Genomic DNA, 12712 nt, shown 5'->3' with positions numbered 1-12712 from the left:
GGGAAAAGGGACCAAACTTGATGGCCCTTTTATCTCATCCTAAAAAAACAAAACAAAAAAAGGACAGCAATGCAACATATTTTCTTCTAAATGTCACCTTTAAGAAAAATAGAAGTAAATCAAATAACATTCTGGAGTATCTTGCTTCACTGTTTCTTGCATTATTCAATAAAATGTATAGCATCTTTTCAGTGCATCAAAGCTCTGTGTGTACTGCACACAGACAAATCAGATAAATAAATGCAAATAACAATAGGTCCTCTGCCTTAGAGATTTTTGTGAACAATCACGGATGTATTAAAATAAACTAAACAATATATATACACATTTAGGTTTCCACAGATAACACCACCAAGCCACTCTGAACTCCCTACATCCCAATAACTGTGTCATATCAGTTATACCAGAGACACAAGCAGCTTCCCAACTCTTCCTGTTAGGTGCTTTACCTAACAAGAAGAGCCTGGCCTGAGCTAGGTTAACACAAGAACTCTCTTACCTTCACTGGCTGTGCAAATAGACTGGCATCAAACTGTACAAAAATGACTTGACATCACTTCCCCCTGAAGGCTTGCTCATCTAACTTAATATTGGAAGCAAATTCACAATCACCTGTATATACTGTATTTAAAAGAACGTATGTGTACGCATACATGCTCAGTGTATTAATCTATGCTGTGTGTATGTGGTGGGGTGGGGGAATTCAAATAATAAATTAATATTTCATGCACCTCCTACTGCTTTCTGTCCTTTGCACCTCAGTCTACTGCTCCAGGATTGGGATGATTCAGACAGGAGCTACTGACAGGTTTCTAGATGAAAATAGTGGCACCTTAAACTCCAGTACCTCAGGGCTCCCCATGGTTAAAAACAGGAACAACTAATTTTAGAGAAGGGAGTTTTCCAGGATTTCCAGCTTCCTCCTGGGATTTAGCACTCACTAGCAGCTCTGGAAATACCTGAGATAATGGACCTTAAAGCCGTGTCATTTTGAAAACACCCATTTCAGTCCGTTTTTCTAGGTCACTGTTTAAGTTTTATATGGTTCTCTCCTAGCTCTGTGTAGTTAGCTTCATGGTAATAAGTGCTCCTGTTTACATAGGCAGAGCAATACAAGAAATATCCCCAGCCCAAATTTTTAGGCTCTCTACATTAGATTTATAGCAGATGAGACTTGCACAGATTGCATGAGGGTCAGAAGTACAGTGCAGGTCCGAACGTTTTTTGTCAGGGACAACCTATATAACTCATTCATAGCTTCCCTAAGAGTGACACAAACATTTAAAACTCACATGGACACAAGTTTTCCACCACACCACATCCCTTGTTTATCTATACACAATGCTTTTGGCACAAAGTGTCAGATGAAATACTGGTAGGTCTTGCACAAGGCTGAACAAAAACTACAAAATATGGAGGAAGACTGCTGGCCTACCGCATCTGTATGCAGTGTTACCCACTCGTTCCAGTGCAACTCTGGAGTGCTTTGCATAATGAGAATAGATAGAACTTCCTCCCTTCCCAGGAAAAGGGAGGGGGAGGAGAGATGTGTATTGCAAAGAGCTGCCATGTGAGCACAGGAAAATATCCCACCTTCAAGCCAGCGTAAGCAGCTTGTCTGACAAAAGTTTCTGATCAAATAGTATCCTAGTCAGGAACAGTAGGTGCTAAGTCATACACACTATAAAAAAAACAAAACCCAGAAAACAGCCACCTTACACTCCGTGGCACCTTCTCTGTGATGGGTTCCTAGCTCTTCACAAAACAACTTTTCTTCGTGTAACATCTTTGCGACCCCAGAACACTAAAGTACCTCTTCTTCAAACAGCCTTGCCCCTTCAGACACCAAAACAAAAGGGCCCTTTCAGAACAGAGATGATTCTTGGAAGGAAGATCCTAACAAGGCCATAGCAAATTCAACCAAGAACCACATTTCTGGAAGCACACTACCAAAGGAGGGCTCTCTCCCAGCCAGAGCACAGTCTTTCTTTATGACAGGTCACTTTGGTAGCTCTCTAGAGCAGACATGACAGCTCACCCTCACTCACACACCAACAGCTTGCCACTTAGGAAGACTCAACCTGCAGGAGAAGGACTTACCTTTGCATACCTGTGTCCTGACTGGTTATACTTGCCCTTGCTTCCCCATTGGTCCACAACACACTGGAAGCTGCTCAACCATTTAAATAGCTTGCCAGGAAGCAACAGCAGTCTGCTCAAGGTCTCCTATCTATAAGGCAATGAACACAAGTTTTGATCTTGCCTCTCCTCTGACACTTGGCCTAGACACCAATCACTGCAACTCTGGTTTTCGGCCTTGACAAGGCAACACCTTTATATGTAAAGTGAGTATGATTATCTGGCCCTGCTTGTATATGTCTGGCAACTCACTTCCTACAAGTACATCTTCCCAAAGTGGGAAAAACCTAAACTGAGAAGTGAACTTTCAGGGGCATATAAAGTCCCAAAACTCTCTAGTTGTTTGGTTTGGCATGAAGCACTAGGAACAAGGCTTTGTCCTAGAAAGTATTGTTCCAATTATCTTTGCTAGGTTACACTCACCCACAAGGAGAGATCTAATTTATAATGCATCAACAAACTGATACTGTTTTTAGCAAACCACCTAAGGGGGGAAATGACAGAGAGAGACTAGAAGAAAACAGAGCCCTGACTCACCCTTTGACAAGGTCCATGCTTCCTCTCTTCTCAGGTTCTGGACTCACAGGTTCCACAGAAAGCACTGCCAGATTCTTGTGAACAGAGACATCATGAGCCATGATGCAGATCCAAGCTTCACCATAGTTAGACAGGCTTCATCACTGCAAGACAGAAAAAGAAACAAATCCCACCTGTCAGCGATGAAAAAAGGCATCCCACACAAGTTATCAGCAAGTGTAGCCAAGTGTAGCCAAGTGTGAGCAGTGTCAAGAACTTCCAGCAGTCAGACCTACCAAGGTCAGCATGGGACCCGGACCTCACCTCTGGGAGAACTGGATGGGCAAACTGTATGCTACCACTTGAAGAGAAACAGGACCAAGACTATTGGAAATGTTAATCCAAACCTACCACTCCGTTCTAACTATCTGGCAAGAAACATTTCCTTGTCTCTTAGGAGGGAGCACAAGGAGCAGCCTATGAACCGAGTCTCAAAAAAATCAGTAGCTACTAATGTGTGCACATGTTCACAGCTATATTTTATGAATAAATACATTCCTCCACATGAAGTGTATGCTTGGTACCAGTGGAGAATAGGTCAAGATAACATTAGTATGCAAGACATTTCAAGATGATTATCAATTACTTGCATAAAGTAACAGACAGCAGTTAATTATAAAGTATAATAGACAGGAGAATGGAGAAAGAAACTGTTTTTTATACTTAGAAACCTTTCTCTTTTGCCACTTGTGGATAATATATATATGTTCTTTAATCAACAACAGGTCTGCCTTGTTCAGCATGCAGGCATAGAAACATACTGTATGCACATTTTATTTATCATTACTTGCAAGTGGTCCAAAAACAAAGTATATTAGACAGAGGAACAGGAGGATGAGACTCACAAAAGCAACAGTTTAACCACTGAAGCTACAGGAGAAAGGAAAAACTTCTTGGCTGTTAAATTATATTTCCTGCTTAAGTAACATTCCTCCTTTAGTCCTGATCCCACTCCCATGACACTGCAACAAAACAGGACTCACACAGAGTAGACTGCGTCCTACTTAAATGCTTCTGAAAAAAGGCCAATACAAATTCATACAACGAAGCTCTCAACATTCCACTGAAATTAAAAAAAAAAAACCCCAATAAAATCTGCACAAGATCCACATTGCTTTTTTGAAGCAAATAGAATTCTGCCACAGGGATCTAATTTACTTAAATTATAAAGAATTATTCCAAAAGGAAATTACAAATTTTTCTTAAAAAACAAAAGTCTATAAAAATTTGATAGAAAAAGATGCATCCATTAATAAAACATTTTTTCATTACAAGTAAGAGCCAAATCTCCTCTATTCTCAGCAATCTCCTGGGCTCTTTAACCTCAGTGGGAAGTCAAAGAAAGGCAAAATTTGGCAGTTCTGTCTCATACTTTGGGGAAGGATTCATCTGGTGGTAACTGGACTGGATGCATCGCTCCACACGGTAACCAAAGTAGAGCTATAAAGTGTCTCTACAACCCACAGCTATGACAATCTTCAATGAAGTGCCTGAATATTGGAAGAGGGCCAATATCGTGCCTATCTTCAAGAAAGGGAGGAAAGTAGATCCAACAAACTACAGGCCTGTCAGCCTGACCTCCATCCTGGGGAAGGTCTTGGAAAAGATTATCAAAGAGGCCATTCTTAACAGACTAGCTGAAGGCAATATCCTGAGGGATACCCAGCATGGGTTTGTTGCAGGTAGGTCTTGCTTGACCAATCTCATTTCCTTTTATGACCAGGTGACCTATTACCTGGCCAAGGGGGAAGAGATTGATGTTGTATATTTTGGCTTTAGAAAAGCCTTCGATCTAGTATCCCATGATCACCTCTGGGCAAAACTGGCTAACTGCGGCCTCGACCTCACCACAATCTGGGGAATTGGCTCTGCGGCAGGACCCAAGGGTGGTAGTGGACGGAAGTCAATCGTCGTGGTGCCCTGTGACAAATGGGGTCCCTCAAGGCTGTCCTAGGGCCTTTACTTTTTAACATCTTCATCAGTGATGTAGACATTGGTGTCAGAAGCGGGCTGGCCAAGTTTGCCGACAACACCAAATTTTGGGGTAAAGCATCCATGCCTGAGGACAGGAGGGTGATCCAGACAGATCTTGACAGGCTCATGAAATGGGTGGACAAGAACCTGATGGTGTTTAACACTGAAAAATGCAAGGTTGTCCACCTTGGGATGAAAAACCTGCAGCATCCTTATAGGCTTGGCAGTGCTACGCTGGTTAGCACTACAGACGAAAGGGACTTGGGGGTCATGATTGACCACAAGAGAAACACGAGTCCTCAATGTGATGCTGAGGCTAGTAAAGCAAGCAAAATGCTGGCTTGCATCCATAGATGCTTCTCAAGCAAATCCCAGGACATCATTCTCTCGTTGTACTTTGCCTTGGTGAGGCCACAGCTGGAGTACTGCGTCCAGTTCCACAATTCAAAAACGATGTGGAGAAGCTTGAGAGGGCGCGGAGGAGAGCCACGCACGTGATCAGAGGTCAGGAAAACAGACCTCATGAAGAGAGGCTGAGAGCCATGGGACTCTTCAGCCTGGAAAATCACAGGCTCGTGGGTGATCTGGTGGCCACCTATAAGTTTATCAGGGGTGCCATCAGGATCTGGGGGAACGTCTGTTCACCAGAGCGCCCCGAGGGATGACAAGATCGAACGGTCACAAACTCTGCCACAACTGATTCAGGCTGGACATAAGAAAGAACTTCTTCACTGTCCAAGCCCCCAAGGTTTGGAATAGACTGCCACCAGAGGTGGTTCAAGCACCCACTTTGAACACGTTTAAGCCACATTTGGATGTTTATCTTGCTGGGATCCTATGATCCCTGCCGATTTCCTGCCTCTGGGGCAGGGGGCTGGACTCGATGATCCTCCGGGGTCCCTTCCAGCCCAATGTCTATGAAATCTATGAAATTAAGAGTAGTGATCTGATGGATTTGCTATACTACTAAGGTTCTAACTAGATTTATGAGAAAGACCAGCCTTTCATCCAGGACAATTATAAAGTGCTTTACCAAAGGCAGCCAAAATAATGGACATCAAGTGGGAAGTGCACGTGCACTTTCTCGAAAAAGAAACTAACATACTGAATTAGAACACTCTATGTATTAGTTACATTAATAGATTCATAGACATTAGGGGCTGGAAGGGACCTCGCAAGATCAAAGAGTCCAACCAGCCCCCTACCAGAAACAGGAAGTCTGCTGGGGTCAAATAACCCCCCTTAAGATAAGCAACCAAACACCATTTGAAAGAGTCCAGAGTAGGTGCTTGCACCACCCCTGGGGGGAGTCTATTCCAGACCCTGGGCACTCAGACTGTAAAGAAGTTTTTCCTTATATCCAGTCTAAATTGGCCTCCAGAAGTTTGTGGCCGTAAGACCTTGTTATCCCTTGGGGAACCCTGGTGAACAACTGTTCTCCCAGATCCTGGTGCACCCCCCCTTCCATACTTATAGGCTGCCACCAAGTCCCCCCTGAGCCTTCTCTTCTCCAGACTGAAGAGTGCCATGTCCCTCAACCTCTCCAAATAAGATTTGCTCTCCTGGCCTTTGATTATGCAGGGGGCTCTCCTCTGGACTCTTTCAAATTTATCCACATCTCCTGAAGTGGGGGGCCCAAACCTGGACCCAATACTCCAGCTGTGGCCTCACTAAGGCCAAACAGAGTGTGAGGATGACTTCCCTGGTTTTGCTTGAGATGCATCAGTAGATGCACAACAGAGTTTGGTTTGCTTTGCCAGCCACAGCATCGCATTGGTGGCTCTTGTTCATCTTGTGGTCAATCAAGACCCCAAAGTCTCTTTCAGTCATGGTGCTAGCAAGCATAGCACTGCCAAGCCTAAAAGTATGTTGCTGGTTTTTCCTCCCAAGGTGGAGCACACTGCACTTCTCTTCTTTAAATGCTATCAGGTTTTGGTCTGCCCACCTTGCAAGCCTGTCCAGGTTGGCCTGTATTCCCAACCTGTTCTCCAGTGTGACTGCTTTCCCCCATAGTTTAGTATTGTCTGCGAACTTTGTCAGTCTGCATCTGACACCCAAATCCAGATTGTTAATGAAAATGCTAAAGAGTACTGGCCCGAGTACTGAGCCTTGAGGGACACCACTTGTCACCTCGCGCCATGTTGATTTGCTCCCATCAACCGGTACTCTTTGGGTCTGACCCTACAGCCAGTTCCCCAGCCACCGGACTGTGAGATGGTCGAGGCCAGTTTTCCAGCTTAGCCATGAGGACATCATGGAAACCAAGTCAAAAGCCTTCTTGAAATCCAGATATATGACATCAACTTCGTCTCCCTTGTCCAGGCAATGCATGCCCTGGTCATAGAAGGAGACAAGGTTGGTCAGGCAAGCCCTTCCAGCAACAAAGCCATGTAGGCTGGCACTCAGAAAATTGCCTTCTGTTAGCCTGCTGCTGATGAAACCCTTGATAATTTTTTCCAGGATCTTTCCCATGATGGATGTCAGACTGTAGTTCCCTGGGTCTTCCTTCCTCTCTTGAAGATGGGTCTTCCTTCCTTCCGCTTTGGACGCTTCGGACCAGGCTCGCTTGGAGCTGCGTGGGGCGATCCCGAGCGTAAGACTCCCCGGCTTCCCATCTCTTTTCTTTCCTCACTCCCACCTGTCTAAAGGTCTCTAGCCTCTGTTTATTTCGCTTTCTCTTTTCTTGCTTTTTTGCAGCTTTTCCCCTGCACTTTTCTCTACTCTCTCTTCCCTCCCCCTCTGCTTCCGGTTTCTTTGTCTGTGAGTCGCTTCTCGCAGCCTTCTTTCTTACTGCCTCTTTCCCTTTTTTTTTTCCCCTCTCTTTTCTGTTTGCTTGTTGTGGGGAGTTAGTTACCTTTTCCATTAGCCTGATGCTAGAGGTGCTCTTCATTGCCCCTTCTTCCCCCCCCCCACCCCTTTGTTTTTCCTTTTCCTTTTCTTTTTGTTGTTCTACCCCCACCTCCCCCTCCCCTCCTCCTTCTGCCGCTTTTTTTCCCCTCCACCCGTCTCCCCCTCCGCGGGGAGGTGTCTTATCATTTGCCACTCAAGGGGTGCATTTTTGTTCCCCCCCCCCTTACTTTGCTCTATCCACGCTTTTCTTTCACCCCCCGATTCCCTCCCCCCCTTCGGCTGCTTATTTTCGCTTTCTGTTTTGGCCGCATTCCCAGGAGCTTGGCCTTGAGCTCCTGTGTTTAAGTTTTTTTTCGTTCCCTTAGTTTTTTGCTTTGCAGTTAACCCTGTCCTAGTGAGGAATGACTGCTCCTACACCTGGCAGCTGGCATGAGGATGTCTCTCGGGACCTCCCGCTGACTCATGGCCTGAGGGTTCATACCCCTCTTCATGTGGGGCTCGAGGTTTGCATAGAGGCTCTAGCTGCACTCCTGGGACGGCGTACCATCCGCTATGCGGGTCGTGTGAATATGGTCCCGATGATTTACTTGAGCGCACCCGCCTTGGTTGACAGGGTGTGTGCAGAGGGCCTAGACATTGCGGGCATCCACTATCCTGTCACGCCCCTAGAGACTCAGGCAGCGAGGGTGGTGATCTCCAACGTCCCACCACACGTTTCTGACCGGGAGCTGGCCAGGGGACTCGAGGCCTGTGGAGTTCCTACGAGTCCTTTTCACTGACTGCCGATGGGAAGCAGGGACCCTCAGCTGAAGCACGTCCTGTCCTTTCGGAGGCAGGTCTTCATGCTCCTCAAGGAGGGCCCCCAGTCTCTGCCTCGCTCCCTGAGCCTCACGGTCGAGGGTCGGAGGTTCATCATCTATTTGTCTGTGGGAGAGACCATGTGTTTCAAGTGCGGTGGCTCTTCCCACCTGGCTGCTCAGTGCCCTCAGGGGAAGGCGGCCGGAACATCGCCGCCTGCGGCAGCGCCGAAGGACGGCGCGTCAACTTCTGGGGCACGCACCCGACCCAGTGAGGCCGGGAGCTCTTCCTCCCAACCTCCTTCCACCCCTGTTCCATCTCAGGGGACTGGGGTCTCCGGTGTGAAACCACCGTCCAGTGGAGGGACTGGTGCTACTACCCAGGCCCCACCGCCACCTCCCCCATCTGTGGCATCCCCTGCCCTCAGTGCGGGAGCCCCACCAGGCGGAGAGGCGGACACCTCCCTTTGCCCCCTGCCTACCCCAGCCGCCCCAGCTGGAGTGGCTGGGGTGGCCGGGGACTGCGGCGCTGGAGCCTCATCGGATGATGGGGCTAGGGCCTCCTCCCAGCCACCCGCCAATGTGGTGCTTCCTGAGGTGGTTGGCCCTGCTGGGGCGGGCCAGGAGCAATCTGGCCCATCCCCAGCACAAGGGGAACTGCCCACCACCACCAAGAAGAAGAATAAAGAGAGGAAGACAAAGGGGGCCTCTCAGGACACCCCATCCCTGTCAGGACCCTCCTCGGCCAGTGCCGAGGGACCCCCCACTAGAGAGCCTGACCCCACTCCGGCCGTCCTACCACCCGCCCCATTGTATGTAGCTATCAACGAGGCAGACTTGGCGGGGGGGAGGGATAGTGGTCCCCTCCCCCTTGCCTGTCCCCCAGCCTCCAGAGTCGGGCGGCAGCAGGGATAGTGGTGAATGCCTCTCTTCTGAATGCCTGGCCCCGGGGGTGGCAGGAGAGCCTGCTACCCCCTTGGTCATGCCCCAGCCTAGTGGATCAGATGGGGAAGTTAGCGAGATGGAGATCCAGCTCTCCGAGTCTAGCAAGAGACGTCGTGAGCGGGATGGCCTCCCCCCCTCCAGAAGACAGGGAATGCCCTCATGAAGCCGGTCCTTGACTCGGACGACGAGAGGCGGCTGATGTGCCTAGACATCGAGGGTGTCGACGTTGCAGTTGCAGGCGAGCTCCTGCTGGGGGTGCAGCCTTGCTGCTCTTCCATAGGCAACATCCACCCCAAGCTGGCGGAGCCACCCTGGGTCCCTCCTGACTATGGGGGTCTCCTGTCCTTGTTGAAGCTGACTAAGGGGCAGAAGAATGTAGCGGGACGCCAAGCTCATGCAGCAGGATCTGGGCACCCGGCAGATGGCTTACCATTTGGAGAAGCTTGCCCAGAAGGTGAGAGTTGAGTGGGGCCTAGGCAGGTCCCTCGAGTAGAGTACGGCACGGTAGGCCTTCCTTGACCTCTCTGTACTGCCTTGCTCTGCTCTTGGGTGCTCACTCTTCCACCCATACCTTGCTTCGCTCTTCCTCTCCCACACCCACATCCATGGCAGCCACAACCATTGGCACCTTTAACATCAATGGCTGTCGAGACTTGGTGAAGCACAAGGCCGTCCTGGAGCTCCTGCAACAGAAGAGGCTGGCCATCACCTTCCTTCAAGAGACACACTCTGATAGATTCAACCAGGCGGCCTGGCAGGCTGCCTGGCGAGGCCAGGTGTTCCTGAGCCATGGCACCAACCTCAGCGCTGGGGTCGCAACTCTCTTATCACCGCAGCTGCAGCTTGACGCAGCGGTGCCGCGGAAGGTCATCTCCGGCTGCCTGCTGACTGTCCGTGTCACCCTCGCACAACACCGCCTACTGCTCGTCAACGTCTATGTGCCCTCTGATGGCCAGGAGAGGGTCGTTTTCTTCGAGACCTTGGCAGCCCTGCGTGATGCTAGTGAGGATGATGACCTGCTCCTCCTGGGTGGAGATTCCAACTGCACCACTGCCCCCCGGCTCGACCGCACAGGGCCTGAGCCCCACCTGCCCTCCGCTCGCAAGCTGCAATCTGCCCTGGAGGGGGCAGACCTCGTGGACGTCTGGCAAGCCCTGCATCCTGATGCACGCCAGTACACCTGGGCCAGGATGGGTGCCGGTGGTTTCACCATGGCTCGCCTTGACCGCCTTTATGTCACCAGGCACCACCTGCCACTCCTGCGCAGCAGCCACATTGCTCCCTCAGGTCTGTCAGATCATGGCCTAGCCTTCTGTGAACTGAGCCTGCCGAGGAGAGCCTGTGCACAGGCACCTTATTGGTGTTTCAATGTCAGCCTGCTTCAGGACTCCTATTTCCGGGACTGCTTTGCCCACTTTTGGCGGAAGTGGGAGGCTGCGAGACCGAGCCGCTCCTCCTGGAAGCTGTGGTGGGACGCGGGCAAGGTACAGATCCGAGCCTTTTGCCAGCAGTACACCCAGCCGGCCGCGAACGAGACACGCCGATGGAGGAGGACGTGGCGGAGCTCAAGGCTGCTCTGCTGGCCGCTGGCAGCAACACAGCACTGAGCGAGAGCCTCTAGTTCCTCAGGAAATGCCTGCGCGACTTGGCGGAGAGCGCGGCCCACAGCGCGAGGATCCGCGCCCGCTGCCAGGAGCTGGTGGAAACTGACGCCCCGACCCACTTCTTTTTCAACCTGGAGCAGCGGAGGGCAGCGAGCAAAGTCTTGGATCATCTCAAGACTCCTGAGGGCCGGGTAATTACAGAGCCGGGCAAAATACGCGAACATGCCGTCGCCTTCTATGGTGACCTGTTTGCGGCCGAGCCGTCATGCCCTGAGGCCACGCGGGAACTCCACGAGAGCCTACCATGTCTCGATGCCCTGGAGGCTGGCGAGCTTGAGCGGGACTTGTCCCTGGAGGAGCTGGCAGCCGCCACAGCTGGCCTCGCCTCTGGCAAAGCCCCGGGTCTCAATGGGTTGCCTGCCAAGTTTTACAAGACTTTCTGGCCTCTCCTCGGCCCCAGCCTCCTGCGCGTTTTCCAGGAGAGCCTTGCCGACAAGGTCTTGCTGATCAGCTGCCGCCGAACGGTGCTGACCCTGCTGCCCAAGAAGGGAGACCTTGGCTACATTAAGAACTGGCGGCCGGTCTCCCTGCTGTGTGCGGACTATAAGATTCTGACCAAAGCGCTGGCCACCCGCCTCTGTGCAGTCATGGCCTCTCTCACTGGGCCCGAGCAGAACTACTGTGTGCCAGGCAGGACCATTCAAGACCTGTTCCTGCTGCGTGACCTACTCACAGCTAGCGAACCCTTTGGCCTCGACGTCGGCCTCATCTCTCTGGACCAGGAGAAGGCCTTCGACTGGGTTGGCCACGCCTATCTCTTCCAGACTCCGGAGGCCTTTGGTTTTGGCCCCTCTTCACCGGGGCCCTCCGGGTTTTGTACGAAGACACTTCCAGCCTGCTCAAGGTGAACGGTGCGCTTTGCGCTCCATTCCCCGCACACAGGGGCATTCGTCAGGGGTGTCCATTGTCGGGCGTGCTCTACGCCCTGGCCATTGAGCCACTGCTACACGCACTGCAGCGCCGCCTGAGTGGTGTGGCCCTGCCATTGGCCACGGGCCCGTCCATTGGCCCTCCTCTCTGGCTGTCGGCACACGTGGATGACGTCACCATCTTCCTCAACACCCAGGAAGACATGCGGGCCCTGGCAGATTGCCAGCGTGCCTATGAGCGCGCCTCCTCCGCCTGCATTAACTGGGCCAAGAATGATATTCTGCTGCTTGGCGCATGGACTAGCACGCCCCCCCTGGATTTGCCGGGGGGCCTCATCTGGTGCCGCAAGGGCCTTAAGGTCTTGGGCATGTTCCTGGGGCCACCGACCTTCATGGCACGCAACTGGGACGGCCTTGAGGGGGTGGAGGCCCGCCTGCAGCGGTGGCACTGGCGCCTGCCCAGCCTTTCCTACCGGGGGCGCGTCCTCGTCATCAACAACCTGGCAGCAGCGACCTCGTGGCACCAGTGCGCCACGCTCGACCCCCCACCTGATCTACTTGAGAGACTCCAGCACATCCTGGTAGACTTCTTCTGGGATGGGCGCCACTGGCTCCCGCGAGCCGTCCTTCACCTACCTGTCGCTGAGGGGGCCAGGGTCTGGTTGACCTGGCGAGCAGGGTGGCAGCCTTCCGCCTGCAAGCCCTTCAGCAACTGCTTTACAGCAAGGAGCACCTGCCCTGGCAACAACTAGCGTGCCAGTTCCTGCAGAGGGTCGGCACCCTTAGCTTTGACCGGGAGCTCTTTCTGCTGACCCCCACGCTCCTGAACTGGGCGGTGCTTCTGGCCTTTTACCGCAGCGTGGTACGAACCTGGCAGGCCACTTTCCACCTCCAGCCC

The 12712-nt window shown here is 51.4% G+C and overlaps 1 protein-coding gene across 5 annotated transcripts in view; it reads right to left on the bottom strand.

Annotated features, from left to right (window-relative positions):
* LOC102558012 (ankyrin repeat and fibronectin type-III domain-containing protein 1) overlaps window positions 1-12712 on the bottom strand; it is a 607309-nt gene that overhangs the window by 483837 nt on the left and 110760 nt on the right. For 4 of the 5 annotated variants that reach the window (XM_019493066.2, XM_019493065.2, XM_059716938.1 and 1 more), the window contains exon 2: window positions 2677-2819. In XM_019493066.2, coding sequence (XP_019348611.1) covers window positions 2677-2777 — 101 coding nt within the window. In that variant the 5' untranslated portion in view covers window positions 2778-2819. Of the gene's footprint in view, window positions 1-2100; window positions 2231-2676; window positions 2820-12712 lie in introns of those variants that run through there. The other variant, XM_019493071.2, reaches the window with a different exon arrangement.

The sequence above is a fragment of the Alligator mississippiensis genome, chromosome 13 (assembly GCF_030867095.1).
Source record: "Alligator mississippiensis isolate rAllMis1 chromosome 13, rAllMis1, whole genome shotgun sequence".
NCBI lineage: Eukaryota > Metazoa > Chordata > Crocodylia > Alligatoridae > Alligator > Alligator mississippiensis.
The sequence above is the reverse complement of the archived record's forward strand: the minus strand, read 5'-3'. Positions and strand labels throughout refer to the sequence as shown.